This window comes from Scyliorhinus torazame, chromosome 13, assembly GCF_047496885.1.
Source record: "Scyliorhinus torazame isolate Kashiwa2021f chromosome 13, sScyTor2.1, whole genome shotgun sequence".
In the NCBI taxonomy this organism is placed as follows: Eukaryota; Metazoa; Chordata; class Chondrichthyes; order Carcharhiniformes; family Scyliorhinidae; genus Scyliorhinus; species Scyliorhinus torazame.
The window spans coordinates 172,865,793-172,890,069 of record NC_092719.1 but is presented as its reverse complement, the minus strand read 5'-3'; the positions used below and the strand labels follow the sequence as shown (position 1 = coordinate 172,890,069).

Sequence of the window (24,277 nt, the reverse complement as noted above, 5' to 3'; positions counted from 1 at the left end):
CTCCTGTGACCTGTATAAATCTGAGCCACCCGCAGACAAGTCAATCACGGCTGAATTTCTGGACAGCCTGCCCATAGGCTATTGTAAGGAGCAAACAGTAGAAATCCCTCTACTAAGGTCAACAAGAATACATCCAAACAACAGACATAAAGTGCCCGAATTGTCAAAACAGTCAAATGTTGTGAGTTGGACTCCCTGTTACTCCCCAACAAGATTTTAAAATGCTTTGGTCTTATGCAGGCTGGTAAGGCCTCTGTTCGGATGGCTTTCCGGCCAAGTTTTATAAGAAATTTGCGGAACAACTTAAACCTTTGCTATTAGATACGTTCACTGACTGCCGATCCTGCAGTTCATTGCCTCCAACTGTTATTCAAGCCTCTATTTCCTTGCTCCTTAAGAGGGACAAGAACCCAAAAGTGCATTTGATACTGATGCATCTGGGTCTTAATGCAGAGTTGAGCTGATCTCGAAGGTTCTGGTGCTCCGGTTGGAGCCTTGCCTTCCAAGCATAACACAGGCTTTGTAAAGGGTCATCAGTTATCAGCTAATATGCGTTACATTTTGAATGTCATACTTTCTCCCTCCCTTGCACTTGAGCCAGAGGTGATAGCATTTCTAGATGCAGAGAAATAATTTTACAGGGTAGAATTGGACTATTTATTTCAGACTCTTGGAAGGTTCGGATTCGTCCACAAATTTGTCTCATGGGTCCGTTTGCTATACAGTGGCCCTATTGCCAGCATTCACGCAATTACTTTACATTCACACTACTTCCCCTTGAATCGAGGCACGAGGCAGGGCTGCCCACTCTCTCCACTTTTATTTGCCCTGGCAATAGATCCTCTCTCCTGCCTTGAGAGCTTCCAATCAATGGAGGGGTATTAATCGGGACATGGTGGAACATCGAGTATCTCTTTATGCAGATGACCTTTTCTATATTGCAGACCCAATTCCCTCTATCAATGACATAGTGAAGACACTTACTTTCTGTTCCTTCTCTGGCTATAAATTAAATCTGGGTAAGAGTGATTGTTTTCCGGTCAACTCCCCTGGGAGACGAGCCCATTTAGGCATGTTATTCGTATGCCTCTCCAGTACAATTGTTCATTACTTGGGGGTCAGGGTGGCCCACAATTGGGCCTCACTTCACAAATTGATTTATTCCAGCCTGATCAACAAAGTTTGAATGGACATGCAGAGATAGCACACCTTTTCTTTATCTTTGGCTGACCAGATTCAAACAATAAAAATGAATATATTTTTCTTTTTCTTTCAATACCTCCCCATTTTTCCACCCAAATCCTTTTCTTAATCAAGGTTAATACATTGATATCCGCCTTTATGTGGGCGAGCATCCCAGAATTTGCAGTATTTTATTCCAGAGGGAAAAACAGACGGGCGGCTTGGCCATCCCAAACGTATTGTTTTATTACTGGGCCACCAATATCCTAAAAGACTTGCTGTGGATCAGCGATCCCGGTTCAATCTCTGGACAAATTGAGGCTCGCTCTTGCTCTACAATCCACTCTCCTAGCCATAGTTACTGCTCCATTGCCCTTTTCTCCCACTAGATTTCCCTTTAACTCGGTGGTGGTCATCTTTCTTAGAATCTGGAAATAGTGCCGACAACATTTTAAACTTTTGTCCATGTCTTCACTGGCCCCTATCTATAACAACCACCTTTTCTTACCTTCAGGGCTGGACTCAATCTTTAATTTGTGGAAATTGAAGGTACTCGAGCGCTTTGGTAACTTGTTCATGGAGGGAGGTTTGCCAGCTTTAGAGAATTAGCAGACAAATTTCAGCTTTGTAACTCTAGTCTTTTTTGCTACTTTCAAGTTTGTGATTTGGCCCGTACGGCTTTCCCTTCCTTTCTGCTGGCTCCACCTTCCACCTTACTGGTGAGGATTCTTTCCTCTGTTCAGCCGGGCAGGGAGTCTATATCGGACCTATATGGCCACATTCTCTCATCTGATCCCTCCCACTGAAGAGTGAGGACGAAATGGAGATGAACTGGGCTTACACTCACCAGCGAGGTTTGGGGAGAGGCTGTATCCAGGGTCAACTCCATGTCCTCATATGCCCAGTTGAGTCTAATTCAATTTGAAGTGCTACATATAGGACACACTTGACCAAGGCAAGGGTGAGTGGGTTTTTCTCATGTTGAGAACAGATGTGACTGCTGTCCACTTGCCCCTGCAGATCACACGTATATGTTTTGTTCCTGCTCCAGACTTGCCAGCTTCTGGGTTTCCTTTTAACACTATCTAATATTCTCGGATTAGAATTACAGCAGTGCCTGCTGGTGGCCATCTTTTTGGAATCTCCGGCAGTTCATTCTAGGGTAGAGGCAGACGTTATCGCCTTTGCCTCATTGATAACCCGGAGACGGATACTGCTCAGTTGGAGGCCCCCCCTGCTCTACCTCGTGTCTCTGGCTTGTTCAGGGACTTAATGTCCTTTTTTGAATTTCGAAAATATTAAATTTACCATCTGGGGTTCTGTTGAGAGATTCTACCTGAGATGGCAACCGTTTATCTCCCGCGTCAAAGATCCAGACACCGTCAGCTGTTGGGGATTTTGGGTATAGAGTTTGTTATTTGCTTTTTCTTCGTTTATGTTATTGAGAAAATTTACTTTTTCTTATCTTTGCAATAATTCATATACTATATTGTGCCTATTTTGCATGTTTGTCGTGTTATTTGTGAGAATTTTTTTTAACAAGAATAAATATATATATATTTGAAATAAATGCTGCTAATAAGGCTGCCTGACATCATTAACAATATGTTTGGTTATTGGAAATCTGCAGATGAACAGGTGGCTTTAAAGAAACTGTTAGAAAAAGATAACGCAGCTTCAGAATTTTTGGAGTGGAATCCATGGGGAAGACCTGGTGCAGGGGCACCCCTAAATTTCAAAGCAGAGAACATACTCTCAACATGTGAAGCAAAGGTGGGAGTTAAATTTTTTAAAACATATTTATTCTCTCTTGCACACTGTTCCTCCCTTTTTCTTTCAATCTCTCTGCCTGCTTTTAAATGATCTATCTCTTAATTAAGAAAAATAGGCAAATGTAATTTTTTAAAATTAAATCTATAGTCTGACTCAGGCATTGTTTCTCTGTAGCTATTTTGTTTTACAAATGCACACATACAGAAATGTTACTTTGCCCAATTTCCTAGATATTTTCCCTATTTGTCACAACTTCAGGAAATAGATTTGGGGAAGGGGGGGGGAGGGTCCCTGCTAATCTAAAAATAAACTAGTATGGTTTTTCGGCCACAGAAAAGGAACATTGAGAAACCATAAAGTGTTATGACACCTTTTTGTTTCTGATCAAAGCGTAAAATATTTCAGCCCCTCTATAGACTGGTGCTGCTGAAAGTGCACTTCTTAGACATTGGGCAAGGACACCATCAGGCTTGACTGATGCTTCTCTACTTTTCAGTAACTTGCTATGAAAGCTGAGTGCTTGGGTGAGGTACTAGGAAGAGTTTTGTGATGGTGGATATTATATTAATTTTAAATCTTTATCACTGGTAGCAGCATATGAAGGGTTATAACAGGTTTGCCTAGAAAATGGTCAGGCAGGATGCAATTGCTAGAACCTTGACAAGCTATCTAATGTTAATAGGTTATATGAATTAGTAATCATATACCTGCTACCTGGCACTATAAAGAGCTTATTATACTAAAGTTGCCTGATGGTGTCTTTGATAACGGACTGGCCATTGCTGGTATTCAAAGCTGTTGATAGTCAGTTGATGTAGAAAGAAAGAACGTTCATTTATGTTGCAGCTTTTACAACCTCCAGACATCTCGTAGCATTTTACAGAGACTATATAAAATTAAATAATTTTGATGTGTAATTACTATTATAATATAGGCTAACGTGGCAACCAAATCTCACAACAAAATCCCAACAATGCCAGTGAGATGAGTGATCACGTAATCTTTGTAGTGATAGCTGACAGGCGAATAGCGACCAGGGCTGTGGGATGAACTCTCATATTTTTCAGATAGTCACATGGGATTCACTTAGCAGAACAAAGCAGCCTTAGAAAAATATCTCATCCAAAAAATGGCAGCTATAACAGTGCAGAAGTTCCTCGTTACTGAACTTGAAGAAATATTTGTAGATGTCTTTTGCTCTGACATTTCTTCACAATAGTTAAACAGGTAGTTCCAACTCATCTCGTGCAGATCAGAAAATCAGGTCAGCCTGCAACAATGATTTTGCTTGACAAACCTGTGAACTAAAAAAACAACCTTTCATGTGATAATGGCAACACTGGACCAGAGATTTATAGTGAGAGTACAGGTCAGCAGAGGGCCTGACAAATTTGCATCTTGTAGAATTTTACCACACAAACTGAGCACCAGGGATCCAGTTTATGTTGAAGGATGGCCTGTTTCTTTTAATTAATTGGATTTCCAAGTTGGCACTTTTTATATATAGTTGCTCAAATTAATATTTTTTTGGAAGTTTGACAACCGTTGCAAAAATCATTTCAATCTACAGAAAATGCTAAAAACACTAAACTTAAACACAGAAGATGCCATATAATATATTGCTATTTAAGGAGAAGTAGGGAACCTTGTAATTGCTCTCTGATTAAAATATAGCATCCTAATACCTTGAACCTTTGATGGATCAGGATGTGACCAAGTGTCTGAAAAAGGTTCTTCATTATGGAAACTTCTTTCATGAGAAAGTATTTGTCAAGTATTTCTCTCAAATCTAGAACGAATATTTCTTTTTGTTTTACTTTTGTACAACCAATAACACCAAGAGATTTTTGAGATAATCCAGTATTATGCTGTTGTGTATATAATGAAACTACAAAGTGCAGATTGTTTCCTTCTTTTTCTTAGTCACAAGCAACTTTACCTACCGATGGTCGTGTTATTAGCACCGCCCCCACTGTGACGAACACATCAAATACAGCCGTTTCTTCACATCGCAACGTTGGTAAAGCTTCTAGCTTTAGTTCTCCAGATTTACCTGCTGCCATCCGTTCAGCATTTGTGCCTGGGGTAAGAAATTATTTTTTTGCAGTCTCCTCTTTTTGAGAAACCATTTCTGTTATGAGCAGTGAAAAGCAGACTTGCATTGAAATGTTTTGAACTTTTCATCAAGTGCAACTGGTAGACCAATGTTGCTGCTTTGGCATTTTCAAACTCTTCCAGCGCTGTCCAGTAGTGGAAGAATTTGCAGGCTGATAGTCTGAGATCCAGGTACATGAACACTTCTGATATACTTCAATACCAGTCTAGCCCCGTATGATGGGAGATGTTTGAGCTCCCATAATCCATAAATTGGGGGGGGTTGTTGGGGTGGGGTGGTAGCTGAGGCACCTGTTCTCACTCCCACTGGATGTGAATATTCCAGAGTTCAGAGCTGGCCTGTGGGTCTCCCCTTGCTGGAACAGCCTGAAATGGGACTTGATCGTCTAGCCTTCTGATGTTGAGGCAGGAATGACACCACCAAGCCAAACGCTTATTCCCTACTTCAGTAATGAACAATGCATTACTTTATTTATCAACACCATGTTTGTTATAACCTGCCTACTGACGATTGGCTGGGGACTAATGACTATCCCACAATCCTATGGGAGTATGAACCTCCCCAATGAGGGGGGCGGAGAAACTCCTACTATAAATAAGCTGGCCAGTCCAGGAACCAGGAGGAAGGAGAAGGTAGCAAGGGAAGTTACTGCTACTACTATGTATATATTGTTATAGTAAATAAACGTTATTATTTTGTATCCTTAAAACTCGTGCTGGATTCTTCGGGGCCCTTACAAAACTGGCGACGAAGGTAAAAGTGAATAGCTGTCTACACTGCTGAAGCCACCTCCCTGGATTTTTGTTGGATACAGGTTGGAAGTTGTTTTCTATTATACCATGCCTCTGTACGGACGTTTGGATGTTTTTGATGCTGCGCTGGAAAGCTGGAACCAGTACACACAATGGATGCGTTACTATTTCCGGGCAAACAATATCACTGAAAACGAGCGCCAGGTGGTCATATTGCTCACCGCCTGCGGGCCGCATACGTTTGGGGTGATTAGGAGCCTTACGTACCCAGCTGCGCCGGACACCAAAACGTTTGACGAACTTGTGAATATAGTGGGGCAACACACTAACCCAACCCCGTCCACGATAGTCCAGCGTTACCGGTTTAATACCGCTGAGAGGACCCCTGGAGAATCCCTTGCCGATTTTTTTTTTTTTTTTTTTTTTTTATCCAGGCTACGCGGGATTGCGGAATACTGTGACTATGGTGAGACCTTGTCAGAAATGTTACGCGACCGTTTGGTTTGCGGTATTAACAATGCGGCCACCCAGAGAAAGTTGTTAGCGGAGCCAACATTGACTTTTCAACAGGCAATACAAATAGTCTTGTCCCGAGAGAGCACAGAGCGAGGAGTACAGGAGCTACAGGGAATGGAAGTGCATGCCTTGGGGCGCAACCCTTTCCGCCCAAAAACGTCCCCCCGCACTCCTGCAGTACCTTGGGCGAGGCAACGACCAGACCGACGCCAGTGGCCATCGGACATTCCTCCCCGAAGGGAGCCTTCTCCAGAGCCAATGGATGAGGAGCCATGTCCGTGTCAGACTTGTAGGCGCCGACCCCGTCGCGGACGGCGGTCCTGGGGACGCCAGAGGCGCCGTCGTTGCGACCGAAACTGGGACCAGCCCAGGGGCCGTAACTGGGACCAGCCCAGAGGCCGTACCTTCCATGTGGATGAACCTGCGGCGACTACTCCTGAGGACGTGGAGACGGAGGACGACTGCCTGCAGCTGCATTGTGTGGCAGCTCCCCGTGTGGCCCCCATTAAGGTGACAGTACGGGTCAATGGCCACCCGCTGGAGATGGAGTTGGATACTGGCGCAGCGGTCTCCGTGATCGCCCAGAGGACATTCGACCGCATCAAGCAGGGTATACAGACCCTTATATTAACTGACTCACAGGCCAGGTTGGCCACCTACACGGGGGAACCACTGGACATTGCCGGAACTACAATGACCCCTGTTGTCTATGGACGCCAGGAGGGGCGTTTCCCACTTGTCGTAGTGCGTGGCCATGGGCCCAGCCTGTTGGGTCGGGACTGGTTGCGCCATTTGCGGTTGCAATGGCAGCACATCCTCCAAACAGTTTCTGGAGGGTTGACTGAGGTGCTAGGACGATACCCAGAGGTATTCCAGCCTGGTTTGGGGAAAATAAAAGGGGCCGTAGCCCGTATCCAAGTTGAACCAGGAGCCACGCCACGCTATTTCCGCCCAGTGCCTTACGCTTTGCTCGAGAAGGTAGAAGGGGAGCTCACTCGTTTGGAGAGTTTGGGTATTATCAGGCCCGTCCGTTTTGCTGACTGGGCAGCACCAATTGTACCAGTAATGAAGCCAGATGCCACAGTTCGCTTGTGTGGCGACTATAAACTTACAGTGAATAGTTTCCCGACTCGACCGATACCCAATGCCTCGCATGGAGGATCTCTACGCGAAACTTGCAGGCGGACTCTCATTCACAAAATTAGATATGAGTCACGCCTACCTGCAGTTGGAGCTGGACCCTGCCTCCCGACCATATGTAACAATTAACACACACCGGGGCCTGTATGAATATACACGGTTGCCCTTTGGAGTATCCTCTGCCTGCGCAATTTTTCAACGTGTTATGGAGGGCATTTTGAGAGGTTTACCACGTGTGGCTGTCTACCTAGATGACGTGTTGATTACAGGGACGTCGGAGCAAGAGCATTTGGAAAATCTGGAGGCTGTCCTTAAATGCTTTTCGGAGGCTTGAGTCCGTTTACGTCACACACAGTGCGTATTTCAGGCAAAAGAAGTAGTCTACCTAGGTTATCGGGTGGACCGCGAGGGTCTGCACCCCGTCGCAGAGAAGGTGCGTGCAATTCAACATGCCCCCACCCCGACTGACACTTCGCATCTTCGTTCTTTTCTCGGTCTCGTAAACTATTACGGGAAGTTCCTCCCCAATCTGGCAACTACGCTGGCCCCCTTACACCTGCTGCTAAAGAAAAATCACACCTGGGTTTGGGGTCAGCCGCAAGAAACCGCTTTCCGGCGGGTAAAGCAACAATTGTCGTCGTCTGGGTTACTAACCCACTATGATCCGGGAAAGCCTTTGCTCGTCACATGTGATGCATCCCCGTATGGTATTGGGGCTGTCCTGTCCCACAAGATGGAGAACAGGCCGAGCGGCCGATAGCTTTCGCCTCCCGCACATTGACTGCAGCGGAGAAAAAGTACGCGCAGATCGAGAAGGAGGGCCTGGCAGTGGTTTTCGTGGTGAAACGCTTCCACCAGTACGTGTATGGCTGCCATTTCACTATCGTGACTGATCATAAGCCCCTGCTGGGACTCTTCAGAGAGGATAAGCCAATACCGCCCATTGCTTCTGCACGGATCCAGCGCTGGGCTTTGTTGCTTGCTGCATATGAGTATTCTCTGGAGCACAAACCAGGTACGCAGATAGCAAATGCCGACGCACTGAGCCGATTGCCTTTATCAACCGGCCCCATGTCGACCCCCACGACCGGTGAGGTGGTCGCAACCCTAAATTTTATGGACACCTTGCCTGTCACGGCATCACAGATCCGTGAGTGGACCCAGACGGAGCCAGTCCTGTCAAAGATTCGGCACATAGTCATGTATGGTGGGCAGCATAGACAGCTCCCAGGCGAGTTGCGGGCATTTTCCTCCAAGCTGTCAGAATTCAGCGTGGAAGACGGCATCCTCTTGTGGGGGACGCGTGTGATTGTCCCGGAAAAAGGCCAGGAGCTGATATTATCAGACTTGCACAATGGGCATCTGGGCGTGACCAAGATGAAAATGTTGGCCCGGAGTTATGACTGGTGGCCAAGCCTCGACACCGACATTGAGAAGGTGGCCCAAAACTACTCCATTTGCCAGGAGCATCAGAAGCTTCCGCCGGCCGCGCCCCTACATCACTGGGAATGGCCAGGGCGGCCTTGGGCACGCTTACATGCAGATTTCGCAGGCCCTTTTCAGGGATCCATGTTCCTTCTACTAATTGACGCCCAGTCCAAATGGCTGGAGGTGCATAAGATGCAGGGGACACCGTCCTGCGCAACAATTGGAAAAAATGCGTTTATCATTTAGCACGCATGGCCTCCCCGAGGTGCTGGTCACGGATAATGGCACTCCATTCACGAGTGAGGAGTTTGCTAGGTTTACAAAGACGAACGGCATCCGCCATATCCGCACTGCCCCTTACCACCAGGCTTCAAATGGGTTGCAGAGCGTGCAGTGCAAACATTCAAAAGAGGCCTAAAGAAGCAGTCTTCCGGATCAATGGACACGAGACTGGCTCGGTTTTTGTTTACGTACAGGACCACCCCCATACAGTGACTGGGGTAGCTCCCGCAGAACTCCTAATGGGCCGGAGACTTTGCACCCGCCTTAGTATGGTCTTCCCGGACATTGGCGCAAAAGTACGCCGCACACCAGAACGGCAGGGACCGGGGTTGTCTCGGCATCGTCCGATTCGGCAGTTTGCGCCCGGTGACCCAGTATTCGTGCGGAATTTTGCTGGTGGTGCCCAATGGGTTCCTGGTGTAATCTTTCGCCAAACGGGCCCTATATCGTACCAAGTGCAAGCCCAGGGTCGTCTCCAGCGAAAACATGTAGACCACATCCGGTCCAGAAGATCATCCCCGCAAAAGATTCCCCGCCCCCGGAGCTCAGTTCAACAGCGGCAAAGACCAGAAACAAGGGAAGGTAGTCCTCCAAATCTTCCACTGGTGCCTCACTCGAAGCCTGCGCAGGTCGTGACTGGACCGAATGGGGATAGAGACGCTGACATGACGGAGGCAGCAGACTCTGACTCCGAGATGGAGACACTGGATGAATCAGACGGGGAATCCTCGGTCCACAGGCCGTGGATGTACAACCGCACCGTTCATCACGGAAGCGCCGGTCTCCGTCTCGTTATACGCCGCCTGATCCAGCGCCGCGTGCAAATGGCGTCCGGCCTGCGGCCAAACTAGTTTGACGCCTTCCTTCGCCAGGGCCTACGGTGGATTCCTTGGACTTTGGGGGGGAGGGATGTTATAACCTGCCTACTGACGATTGGCTGGGGACTAATGACTATCCCACAATCCTATGGGAGTATGAAACTCCCCAATGAGGGGGGCGGAGAAACTCCTACTATAAATAAGCTGGCCAGTCCAGGAACCAGGACGAAGGAGAAGGTAGCAAGGGAAGTTACTGCTACTGTTATGTATATATTGTTATAGTAAATAAACGTTATTATTTTGTATCCTTAAAACTCGTGCTGGATTCTTCGGGGCTCTTACAAAAATGTTATTGTGCCAAACTGCTGTCAAATATTGATGTTTTTTACTATGTTTATACCACACAAAATGTGTACCATACCAGTTTGTTGTATGTTCTATTTTTCAGTGTAAGCCCACCAGTCTAAAGTGCGATGAAAATTCCCTGCTCTGGCTCACAATATAGTTGTGTATTTCATATTGACATATCCAGAATATGACTCTGTATATGTATGTATGTATCTGGACTGCTGCCAAAGCACATAATTTGATCCATCTTGTTTATCTTCAGGCAACAACAAATGCTAGTACTGCTCCAGTGTATTTTTGTTGTGAATACGGAGTGAACTAAAATCTGCATCAGTGTAACCATTTCAGAATGACAGCCTACTAGTTATTCTACTACCAGTATATTTTGATAGCTTGAAACAGTCAAGTCATAAGTAGGTTGATTTCTGTTTCTAAGTTATTTGAAGTGCTTCCTTTTGGTGTCATACAGGAATCAGCACCATTAGAGCATCCTTTCAGCGCAATAAAACGTGAACAACAAAAAAAGTGGCTCCAAGACCTGGATAAACAAAGAGAGGAAGAAAAAAATAGGAAACTTCAAGAAAAGTTAAAATATGCAGAGGTACATCTTCAGAAGAAACATTGTAATACACCTGGAAAAAACTTGTCTATCCCCTTGGTAGTTCCCCTTGGGACAGAACTTGAGTATTGCTGAGAAGAGAGACATGCTGTACAGGTTTTTCATCTTGCACTCATCAAGACAAATATAATTGGTTGGCCAATCAGCACTCAACCAACCAATCAGCATCCTTTTCTCATGTAGTAGAAATGGTTGTTTCCTTTGAAATTTGTATTCTTGTGTCCGTCCTGATGAATGCAAAATGAAAAATTCCGACATGTCTTTTAAAAAAATTTGTTCATGGGATGTGGACATCGCTGGCTGAGCCAACATTTATTGCCCATCCCTGAGGGCATTTAAAAGGGCATGAAGTCACATGTACGCCAGACCACATGAGGATGACCGATTCCCTTCCCGGAAGGACACGTTCAGCAATAATAAGAAGGTTCTTTCTATGTTGCATTGTGGGCGTGTTAGGCTACTTGAATTATATTTAACTTAAATGAAAAATATGTACTTTGGCATGCCTACAGAGCTGTGTTTTATTCCTATTTTTCTCATCTTCTGAAGACCAAATGCCCTCTTCTAAATGTTATGCTTATTTATACCATTGAAACGACATATCAGAGTCGTGAGGTATGCTGTGTGTGATTGTGATCTCTGTTTACTGCCTCTCTTCATCCTTCTTGGTCTCTGTGACATTCTCTGTCCTCTTCCCATATCTCTCCTGTTATACACCAATGTGACTTCCACCTTTCCAGGTTCTGCTCATGTTTGACAAAAGACATTTCATTACCTCTGAACAGTTTTTTTTCTTCCCTATTAATGTACCCCAAGGTTCTATCCTTGATTTCTGACCTTGTCACAAGCTATTTCTCAATAATATCACCTAGTAACATAAAATAATATTTTTCTGACCCTGGGGTGACAGGCTGGTTCAATAGCCATGTTGGAATAGCTCCCAGACACATTCCTGTCTCCAGTGAAGTTTTCAACCAGCGGGTCCGAATGCACAATGGCGACCTGCTGAATACAAGTAGGCAACTAATACAAATAATTGAGCTCCTATTAGGGTGATTTCCTTTTCCCCAGCCCCCTCAGCATTTTGCTGGCAGCGCAGGCAGGTATCAATCTCATGGAAGTGGCCTCTTCAGCTGTTGGGAGTGGTGGGTGGTGGGGGGGCACTTTGGGACTGGATACTCCATGTCCTAAAGAGGGGGCTGCCAGGTGGGAAGGCTATCCTTGTGGATCCAATGTACTATCTGGAGGGGCCTGCCAGCTTGGCCCATCTGATTTTTACTTTAATACGCATCTCCAAGTGGGCCTCCATGTTGATATAAACATAGAAAATAGGAGCAGGAGGAGCCCACTCGGCCCTTTGAGTCTGCTCCTCCATTCATTATGATCATGGCTGATCATCCAATTCAATAGCCTAATTCTGCTTTTCCCCTCATATATCTTTTGATCCCTTTGGCCAAAGTGCAATATCTAACTGCTTCTTCAAATCATACAATGTTTTGGCCTCAGCTACTCCCTGTGGTAATGATTTCACCACTCTCTGGGTGAAGACATTTCTCCTCATCTCTGTCCGAACTGGACTACCCCGTATCCTCAGACTGTGACCTTAGTTCTGGACACGTCCACCATCGGGAACACCCTTCATGCATCTACCCTGTCTGGTCCTGTTAAAATTTTATAGGTTTCTATGAGATCCTCCCTCATTCTTCTGAACTCCAACAAATACAACCCTAACCAATTCAATCTCTCCTTGTGCATCAGTCCCGCCAACCCAGGAATCAGTCTTGTAAACCTTAACTGCACCCCCTCTATAGCAAGAACATCCTCCCTCAGGTAAGGAGACCAAAACTGCGCACACTATTCCAGGTGTGGCCTCACCCTCCTGGTCTGCAAACTCCCTCAGAGGCTGTCAGGGATCCAGAGCTGCTTGCCCTCTTAATTGGATGGTAAACCTGGAGGTAGTCAATTAGGAGGTTGCCTCTGGTAAAATTAGTGAGCTGCCCACTGTCAGCAAGTATCCCCATTTCAGCCAACATTGAAATTGGGATGGCATGCAGCTGTATCTCTACATGCTCAACCAATCAATTGTCTCACAGCCATTAAACCTGGATTAACCAACATTTCTTTCACTTCATGGAAATAAAACCAATGCCATCATCATCAGTTGACACTAACATGTCTCGGAACCTGTCTTTAGCTTTCTTTGCCTCCACCTCAAACCATGTCGACATCTGCAGAACCGTAATGTGGTGTTTAATCCCTAAATGAGCTTACTTTCCGTATGTCTAATCATTACCAATATCACTTGTATCCACCCTTGCAACATTGCCAACCTGCTCTTGCTGTAATCCTACTCCACACCCATATTACTTTTGTGTCTCGGCTTCTTTTAGGGTGTCTGTACCTTCATCATCCACATCCTCTCTAAGCTGAACTTCCCCCGTGCCTGTCTTTGTTCTTTTATGTTCCATTTATAGGCTTAACCCAACCTATTTTAGCAATTGGATTCAGTTGCAGAAGCTTCAACACACATCAGTCCTACTTAGTCAATCTGCTTACTTATGGTTTCCACCTCCTTCTGATCCACTAATGGTGACTGCTGCTTAAGTGGTTAAGCCTCTGCCTGGTGGAGCTCCCTCTCTCTGTCTTTCTCCATGCTTGGAAGGCCTCAAAATTGTAACCTTTTAACCTTCATTCACCCCACCTCTTCTTGGATTTCTCTGTTCATCTTTTGTATGTTTTCCTTTTCCCCCTAATGTAAAGTACTTTGAGGTGCCTTCAAGTATGAGAGGAATGCTAAAGAGAAGTAAATTATTTCTTTATCTTCCTAGTATTTATTAAGGCAACTTTTTAATATATATATATATATATATATATATATATATTTAGTTGCCACCAAATTATTTCCCAATTTATTACTGCATCATTTTCTTTCTCTTCCATTAGTAATCCATTTATCAGTATCCACATTCCGACTAATGTTTATTATTTCTATTTCGTATTTTCATGTTTAGGTAGATATTATTTTTAGTTTTTTTAAAGATATTACCATATTTTCAGGCCTGACTGCCTGAATTGGGTCTGTGGTATTTGAGAAGTGCTGATCTAAGCAATTCTGAATCCTGTACAATTTTTCCTGAACCAACTCTAAGCTCGTCGCAATAAATTATGATCACAAATGTGTTCCAGAAGAAGAAAAAATATTATTTTGCTTCACAAAACAATTAGGGCATTTTTTTAACACTAAATGTAGGTAGACTTGCATAAGCTACAAGTGAGCACTTGCAATCTCGGTAAGACCCTCTTCTTTGCTTTAATGATACAAACACAGCTGAGATCAACAGCTGCTTACAGAATGCATGAAAGAGTTCAATTACTCTGGAGGCTCTCTGGAGGTCAACAGCTTAATTATAGACAATGGCAATGATAATGAGGGAAATACACATTTACTGTCAACTGCATTTCTTTTGACATTGACTTTCAATGGTATTGTCATTGCTGAAACCCCCATCATTAACATCCTAGGGGTTACTATTGACCAGAAACTGAATGGACCAGCCATATAAATACTGTGGCAACAAGAACAGGTCAGAGGCTGGTATTTCTGTGAACAGTAATTCGCCTTCTGACTCCCCAAACTCTGTCTACCATCTACAAGGCTCAAGCTAAGAGTGTGATGGAATACTCTCCACTTGCCTGGATGAGCGCATCTCCAACAACACTCTAAGCTGTACATCCAGAACAAAACACCCCATCCACTCCCTTCAGCACTCATGCTCTTGGGCATCATGGTGGTGCAGTGGTTAGCACTGCTGCCTCACAGCGCTGAGGACCCGGGTTCGATCCTGGCCCTGGATCACTGTCCATGTGGAGTTTACACATTCTCCATGTGTTTGTGTGGATCTCACCCCCACAACCCAAAGATGTTCAGACTAGGTTGATTGGCCACACTAAATTACTCCTTAATTGGAAAATAATGAATCGGGTACTCTAAATTTATTTTAAAAACATTCACACTCTCGACTACCAACACACAATGACATCCACAGGATGCATAGCAGCAACTCACCAAGACTTTTTTGACAGCATCTTCCAAACCCATGACCTCTAATACCTGGAAGGATACGGGCAGCAGATGCATGGGAAACATGTTGCCCTGCAAACCACACACCATCCTGACTGGGAACTATATCGCGCTTCCTTCACTGTTGCCTCAAAACCTTGGTACGCCTTCCTAACAGCACTGTGGGTGTTTCTACAATACTTGGACGGCAGTAATTCAAGGCCGCCTTCTCAAGACCAATTGGGGATGTAGTTGCTGCTGAGCGGGCTCTTGCTTTGGCAGTGCTGTGTGCATCCAGATGATGGCTGCCATTGAAAATGTTGTCTTGGTTGATGACTCTCGCTCTTGGGCAGTATGGTGGTGCAGTGGTTAGCACTGCTGCCTCACAGCGCTGAGGACCCGGGTTCTCAGCAAATGTGAGGTTATCCATTTTGGTAGGAATAACAGCAAAAGGGATTATTATTTAAATGATAAATATTAAAACATGCTTCTGTGCAGAGAGACCTGGGTGTGGTAGTGCATGAGTTGCAAAAAGTTGGTTTACAGGTGCAACAGATGATTAAGAAGGCGAATGGAATTTTGTCCTTCATTGCTAGAGGGATGGAGTTTAAGACTAGGGAGGTTATGCTGCAATTGTATAAGGTGTTAGTGAGGCCACACCTGGAGTATTGTGTTCAGTTTTGGTCTCCTTACTTGAGAAAGGACGTACTGGCACTGGAGGGTGTGCAGAGGGGATTCACTAGGTTAATCCCAGAGCTGAAGGGGTTGGATTATGAGGAGAGGTTGAGTAGACAGGGACTTTACTCATTGGAATTTAGAAGGATGAGGGAGGATCTTATAGAAACATATATAAAATTATGAAGGGAATAGATAGGATAGATGCGGGCAGGTTGTTTCCACTGGCGGGTGAAAGCAGAACTAGGGGGCATAGCCTCAAAATAAGGGGAAGTAGATTTAGGACTGAGTTTAGGAGGAACTTCTTCACCCAAAGGGTGAATCTATGGAATTCCTTGCCCAGTGAAGCAGTTAGAGGCTCCTTTAAATGTTTTTAAGATAAAGATAGATAGTTTTTTGAAGAATAAATTATTAAGGGTTATGGTGTTCGGACTGGAAAGTGGAGCTGAGTCCACAAAAGATCAGCCATGATCTCATTAAATGGCGGAGCAGGCTCGAGGGGCCAGGTGGCCTACTCCTGCTCCTAGTTCTTATGTTCTTATGATCTTGGCTCTGCGATGCAAGTCATTAGAACTCACTTTGACAAATTGTGGGGTACCTTTAGGATGGTGCTGACTGGGGCCTAGGCTGTGGAAAGCCTCAGCGTTGGAGAGACGGCATGGTGTAAGCAATGGGACCTTGTGCATCTATCGTTGGAATCCATGAAAAATCCTGAAGAGTGCTCACTGATCCTGGCTTTATCTCCTTGTGCAATATGAATGGTGTCTTTATCCTGCAATTCTTCTATATCCTGCAATTCTTCTATAATTCTGGACGTTACTCCTTTGTGATAATGTCGTTGATTATTTAATGTTGTCCTTTCTCCTGCAAGGGAGTGCAAGGTGGGAGCATGAGAGCGAGTGTTGTCAATTATCCTGTTCTCTCAAAATCATATTGAGTCGATTATGTGAAGTGTAATCTGTTAACAGCTTTACGACTTCTTTGTTGTTACGTCGTATCCTTGTGATTGTGGAAAGGGAGTGTTTTGTTTCTTTTACCCCCTGTCTTGTTTATAAGGAAGATGGGGCCGGAATGGGATGGAGGGTGGTTGGTAGGGTTAGTTCAGTCCTCACTGAGATTGAGGATAGCCCCCGCAATTGGAGCTGATCCGTGTTAGTTTTTCTTGGGGAAGGGATTTTCTTTTCATTGAGTACTTGAATTTAAGAATCTGTGCCTTTTATCCATTGATGACCTGGGCAGATTTTGTATCCTGGGAGGACTGGATTCCTTCTTATGCCTTCTTTCGCATGGGTCTTTCTCTGTGGTCCTCTTTTGAGCAACCAGAACAAGAAAATTTAATAATCGTGCACACTGAGGTGTGATTGGTTAATTGTGGTTGTGTTGTTGAGGTGAGGGATTGCTGTTGGTATCCTTTCAGTGATGGCGGTCATTCGGAGTCATTTCCGGCAACTCTCCCCTGGGGATTTTGTTTCTTTCTCTCTCCATCTGGGTGAACGGTGCACTGTTTTTAATCCTGGTCTGGTCAGGTGGTTTTGGAGGAGGTTGCCCTGGTACCGGGGAGGAGGGAATCGGCGCTCCCTCCCCACATGTCCAATTGTTGGACGTCTTGACAGTTCTTCTCCATTTTGGAATCCATTCCTCCCCCACTCAAAGCGTAGGCTGAAGTGATTATCATCTTAGTATCAGTGGGGACGGTGTGCTGGAGGAGTGTAGCTTTCTGTGTGTCACGATGTACTGGGCTAGGCCAGGTCCAGTGCTGTAGTTAGTATCCTGTTGTCTCTGGGGGCTTGGGATGTCCCTTCTCAAGGGTACTTTCTGGGGGCATTCTGGGAGGTTGGGACTTGCTTCTTCGGTACAGATGGGCCGGGACATGAGCCGAGTTCTATGCTTGGTTGTTATCCTGTTGTGGACGGGGTTTGTTTGATTAAGAGACCTGTTCTCTTTTTTGGTGGTTGCTCGGCATGCGGCAGGGAAATACAGAGCCTGGGTTGGGTCTTGAACCCTTGTGAACCCTTGTTACCCTGTGGGTTAGTTCTGGGAGTTCAAGCTTTTCCTTTCTTTTTTTCTTAGGATGCTCTAAAGTTTGATTATAATCAGAACATGTTGCTGCCGGTCCTCTCGGCATAATAGTATGGAATGATGTTGGTTCTGAACTAGGCCTTAGTTTGGGATTAAGTTGTATTGTGTGGTATATATGCAACTCCCCTTAGAACTGGGGTTTTTGTGTATTTTCGTTGCTTTTGTAAACATAGGTGTGCCCCATTTTACCATGTTTTTCATGGCCTCATCCTGTTTCTCCCTGGGTCTCTGGTGGGGCTGCATAGATTGCATTGGTTATGTCTAATGATTGTATCATGTCAGTTGTGATGCTGGTCTTCTGTCTCTCTGTACTCTAGTACGCTGAGCCGTTTTGTTTTGTTCCTTGCTTATGGTGATATATTATTTTGTAATTTTGTTGTGTTTTCTCTTAAAATATGAAACCTCAATAAATATACTTTTTAAAAAAATCCTTAAGGGAATTATAAATATATATTTTTAATGTATTTTATTTTGTTAATAGTTGCTATTGCTCTTTATTGAGGGGTAGGGAGGAGATAGATAATGGAGACATGAGGAAGAGGTAAATGACCATAGGTCGGTTAGCTTCACTTCTGTCGTGGGGAAAATGCTTGAATCTATCATGAAGGAAGAAATAGCGAGACATCTGGAGAGAAATTGTCCCATTGGGAAGACATAGCATGGGTTCATGAAAGACAGGTCATGTTTAACTAATTTATTGGAATTCTTTGAGGACATTACAAGCGCGGTGGACCACGGGGAACTGGTGGATGTGGTGTATCTGGGTCTCCAGAAGGCATTCAACAAGGTGCCGCACAAAAGGTTGTTGTATAAGATAAGGGTTAGAGAATTGGGAAACTAACAGAAAGCAAAGAGTGGGGATAAATGGGTGTTTTTCTGGTTGGCGATCAATGGCTAGTTGGGTGCCTCAGGGATCAGTATTGGGACCACAATTGTTTACAATTTACGTAGATGAGTTGGAGTTGGGGACCAAGTGTCATGTGTCAAAGTTCACAGATGACACTAAGATGAGTGGTAGAGCAAAGTGTGCAGAGGACACAAAGAGGGATATAAATAGTTTGTGAGTGGGTAGGGTCTGGAGTACAATGTTGATGTGAGGTCATCCATTTTGGTAGGAATGACAGCAAAATGGACTACTATTTAAATGGTAATTGCAGCATGTTGCAATTTTATAGAGGGAGTCTTATAGAAACATATAAAATTATGATGGGAATATTTAAGATAGAAGCTGGGAAGTTGTTTCCACTGGCAGGTGAAGCTAGAATTAGGGGGCATAACCTCAAAATAAGGGGGAGCAGATTTAGGACTGAGTTGAGGAGGAACATCTTCACCTAAAGGGTTGTGAATCTGTGGAATTCCCTGCCCAGTGAAGCAGTTGAGGCTACCTCGTTGAATGTTTTTAAGGCAAATCTAGATAGATTTTTGAACAGGAAAGGAATTGAGGGTTATGGTGAGCAGGTAAGTGGAGCTGAGTCCACAAAAAGATCAGCCATGATCTTATTGAATGGCGGAGCAGGCTCGAGGGGCCAGTTGGCCTACTCCTATTTCTTCTTATTAAAAGCAGAAGACATTCTTGGTGGAGGAGGAAGTGTGACAGAGTAAGGTCAGTACTTGGCAGAGCTGGCATTGCCCAAGTTATGGATTTCTCAGCTGGTGCTGCCAAATAGAAAGTTGAGTCTGAGGTTGTTTTTGTAGCAATACCCTACTGCCAACAGCATCTTGCACAAGGATGCTAAGGGGACAGGAGAACCATAGAGCCATATTAATAAATATTGTTGAGGTGCTCAATCTAAAAATTGTTGAATTTGTTGGTTGATAATTTTCACTAAGAGGTGATGGAGAATGAGGAATTATTGTCAATAGCAATGCTTGGTGAATTGCTGTGATGTATCATGGTACTTGTTTGGGGGCTATGTAAAAGAGAAACCATCTTGATTAACAATTAAAGGGTAAGACCACGAAAATTGACAGCAAAACTAAAATTATTTATTTGAAGTTAATTAACCTTTCATTCAAATATTATGGTTGCTGTCTATAGAGCCATCTAGTGGTCAGGTTCTGGAATGTTGTGAAGAGCTCTCCAGTTAACAGTATTATTGTGTTACTGGGTTCTTTGTGAAAACTTTATCAATCACACTAATGGTTGGTAACAAATACTTTGGAAGATATTGTCCAAACCAGGTAAGGACGACAGATGTCCTTCCCTAAAAGACATTACAAACAAAGAACAAAGAAATGTACAGCACAGGAACAGGCCCTTCGGCCCTCCAAGCCCGTGCCGACCATGCTGCCCGACTAAACTACAATCTTCTACACTTCCTGGGTCCTTATCCCTCTATTCCCATCCTATTCATGTATTTGTCAAGATGCCCCTTAAATGTCACTATCGTCCCTGCTTCCACCACCTCCTCCGGTAGCGAGTTCCAGGCACCCACTACCCTCTGCGTAAAAAAACTTGCCTAGTAATTGACCCCTCTACCCTGGGAAAAAATCTCTTTGCTATCCACTCTGTCTATGCCCCTCATAATTTTGTAGACCGCTATCAGGTCTACCCCCCAATCCCCATCACTCCTCAGGTTCAGCTGCAATCCCTGCCTGCTCTTAAATTCTCTGAACGCCAAAGTGTCCCTTAATTCCTCCCCGTCTAAGATTTGGTCACCTGATGTAGAGTTCTTCTGCAACTTGTACACATTATTTGAGTCTTCAATAAAAACCAACCACACTTAATGTTTGTCAGACTGCACATACATATGAAGGGGATACAGGTGGCACTGTGGAGTTGCAAGAGAAGTGATTGTAGAACACAAAATAGAGCTGAAGAAGTTAAGATGTGCTTTCTTGTGCTTTTTACAGAGATAGTATCAGAGTTTAACAGAGTACTGATTTATCAGTGGGAAGGGGTGTGGTGGTGGTGGTGATGGTGGTATGTGGAGGTTTCAATGCCCATGTTTGACCTGATGCCAAGAGACTTCATGGAGTCTGAAGTCGATGTTAAGGACTTCCAAGGTAACTTCCTCTTGACTGGATACCACTTTGCCACCACCTCTGCTGAGTCTGGCCTGCCAGTCGGATGGGGATGGTGATGGTGGTGGCTGGGTCAGTGGGGCAACCGGCTGTTGCTTGACGAGTATGTTACACCACTCTCCCTATTTTGAAAAAAGCCCCCAGATGTTATTAAGGAGGGATTTGCAGGTTCAATAGGGCTGAGTATGATGGGTGGTCTGTACGGCTTCATTACTTCTGTAACTTTTTAGGGATTTGGTCCAACTGAGTAGATTGCTAGTCTCTCATTGGGTTACTCGCATTTCTGTGGAGCTGGACCAGGTAAGGATGGCAGATTTCCTTCCCTAAAGGATATTAGTAAACCAGATGGGTTTATATGACCACCACCAATGGTTTCATGGTCATCGTTAGACTTTTGATTCCAGGTTTTATTGATTTCTAATTCCACCACCTGAAGATTTTGATGATGCTGTTCCTTGGTGATATCCGTGACTGCAATGCCATCTGTTATACATGCACAACCTGGAACATTTTTGGTCATCCTGTTCATACAAACATGTAATTATAATAGCCCTGATTTTCAGGACAACAGCTTCAAATCTTTATATTGGGTTCAAAAGCCTTTTCGAAACGCATATGGACTCTGTGTTCATACAAACTGTGTCAGATTTGCATCTCTAGAACTGGCTAAGACTCTACCAGGGATGCCTTTGTACCTTCTAAAACTCCATAGCTTCTAAGAGAATGGGAGACAAGAAGGGACTTCAAAGGGCCTTGACATAACTAGCTTCTTTGTTTGGTGAAACAATTGATTCTGGAAAATTAACATAGTTGCCGTTTTGAACTGTATGAAGTCTGGCTGCGAACATCCATTTTGTGTGTGGAACCCCCAGGAAAAAGTCCAATATCATCAGCGGGTTTTTCTCTGTGCCACCTCAGATCAATGAGGAAGGTGCAGCAAAAAACAACTGTTGTTTTGCCAAGAAGAGTCTCGGCAAGCTTCAGTGTTATAACCACAGAACTGGTGAGGACAAGAAACCTTCTTTCTCTCCCAGGACCGTCTACCTGAATAAGGCAAACGCCAACCTCGTCACCTGCAGAAGTTATCACAGTTAGTTAAACCGAACCTCTAGTTTCAATCCCTCCACTTTGGAAAAAAGGAATACAAGCAATAGGCCTGCAAGATAGGATACTGATTTAAAACGTCATTTTTGTTCTCTTTATCTATATTTTAGTTAATCACTTTATCACTTTTACTAAACTGGCTTTCAGTAGTATTTTGTGATACACTAGCATTTACAGCAAGTCCTCACTTAAAGTTGTGGCAGTGTTCCTGAAAGTTGCAACTTTAAGTGAAATAACTAAGTGAATCGTGGGTTCCAAATTAAAGCTGGAGGTGGGTTCTCTTGAACAATGTTAAAATTGAATTACTGTACATGTGCAGCAGTCTTCACTCCTAACTGGAATAACATCCAAACTAAAACAAATCACAGAATATAACTGAAGTACCATATACATTGAAATTCGATACCAAATCAACCAAACAAGCCTTGAGTAGCGCAGCATTCCTGAGTTTCCCACTGTCTGTTCCTACTGCCTTGCTCTCCCTTGTCTCTCTGTCTGTCTCTTTCTCTCTCCCCTCTTGTCCCACCCTCCACCAGAAAGAATTTTTTTAACCCCAGCAGACCCACTGCTGCTAGTGTTCGCTGCTCCTCCAAACACAGACTGTTTCTCTCCCACACTTGCTGCTGATATGAGCATATCAGTGGCAAACGCAGGAAGGGAGTAGTCTTTGATTGGAGGAGCATCTCTTTGTAGAATCTTCCACCGTTTGACAGGAAATTGACTCTGAGGGCCACATAAAGGGGCTTCGGGGGTTGGCCTGAGATTGGACAAGTCTGTAAGGACTCCACAAGATCCCGATTTGCAGCTATTAATGAGAACCTGAGTGAGATGGATTCTTCAGCTGCATAAAAACATGGCTCATTTCAAATAACAGCATGTGGAAATAGAGAGCAATGGGCTGTAAATCTTTGCAGAGCTTTTTAACTAAGTGTCACCGTGATCCAGATAGCTGGGGTGAGTTAAAGTTTTTGCGTGCCTTTCTAATAACAAATCATCTCCTGTCTTCTGTTTAAATAGGGTGATGATCACAACAGATGGGCCATGCACTTTGATTCTTACCAGAAAAAACCTGACCCGCAGACTCCAGTTTCTGTGAACACTTGTGGACCAGCACTGAAAAAATCATCCGAATCGAGGGATCTGCAACAAAATGCATTATCTCCTGCACTCAATCATTGTAACTCTTCCACTGGAGAAACTACAGGGAACATAGGTGTTGACATGGGATCTGATGGGCTGCCTAATGCACAGAAGACCAGGTTAGGTTCATCTGCAGTTTCTTCATATTCCATTTCTTGACTCCATCCACTGCATCAACTCATCTGCTGTTCAAACCCTCATTCATGCCTTTGTTATCTCCTAGACTTTGACTATTCCAGCACATTCCTGATCAACTCCCACATTCTGCCCTTGGTCATCCAAATTTGTAATGTGCATGTGTTTATTTGCGACAAGTCTCATTCAGCCATAATCCCTGTGCTTGCTAACTTGCAGTGTTCCCCATTGGACAGTGCCGTGATTTTTTTTTTAAAAAGGCCACAACCTTGGTTTCAAATCCATCCATGGCCTATCCCTTCCCTATTTATGTAATCTCATCCAGCCCGAAAGCCCTTCAAGATAACTGTGCTCATCTAATTCTGACCTCTTGAGCATCCCTTGTTTTAATTGTTCCCCGCTGGTGGCGGTGCTTTCAACTGCCTAAAACTTAATCTTTGGTGTTCCCTTCCAAAACCTCTCAAATTTTGCTTTGTAATGCCCGTGGGATGTTTTATTGCATGGAAGGTGCTACATACATGCATGTAGTTGTGAATCTTGTGCTTTTTCGAAGTGGTCTTTAATGGCGAGCATATAAGTGGGTTGCTTGACTCAGTGAGAACCCGCTGCGTTCAGTGGGAACCTGCTGGGATTGAAACAAGAAACTATGGTGCTCCTGTTGCAATTTTTTAATGCACTTCATAGGTGTGAACACATGTATTTGCACACTGCACAAGTACATTTTGGTAGAATAAATTTTTAGGTGAAAATATTTTAAAATAGTGTGCCTAGATTTTTAGTTGTAGTTTGTGCTCTGCTCCTGAATGAGAGTATATATCAGAAGAATTCAAATGGCTATTTAGGGACGGAGTGGGAGGAAATACATTGTGGTGGGCTTACTTCGCTGATCTATTTGGTTTAAATGTAGATAGCTTTATTTTGGATGATCTTGTCTCCTCTAAAGTTTTGTTGCATTTTGAATGGTATTCCTTGATACTGCACCTTCAGGCATTTTGATGGGGAGGATACTCTGTCGTTCCAAAAAGAGGCAATTGTCCTGTCCTGCCCCCCCCCCCCCCCCCCCCCCCCCCAAACACACACACACAC

The 24,277-nt window shown here is 44.3% G+C and overlaps 1 protein-coding gene across 2 annotated transcripts in view; it reads left to right on the top strand.

Moving 5' to 3' along the window:
• The window catches only part of ccdc66 (coiled-coil domain containing 66), a 131,746-nt gene that overhangs the window by 36,788 nt on the left and 70,681 nt on the right, over nucleotides 1-24,277 (top strand). For both annotated transcript variants that reach the window (XM_072472458.1, XM_072472457.1), the window contains exons 7-10: nucleotides 2,813-2,955; nucleotides 4,879-5,040; nucleotides 10,825-10,956; nucleotides 22,934-23,175. In XM_072472458.1, coding sequence (XP_072328559.1) covers nucleotides 2,813-2,955; nucleotides 4,879-5,040; nucleotides 10,825-10,956; nucleotides 22,934-23,175 — 679 coding nt within the window. The remainder of the gene's footprint in view (nucleotides 1-2,812; nucleotides 2,956-4,878; nucleotides 5,041-10,824; nucleotides 10,957-22,933; nucleotides 23,176-24,277) is intronic.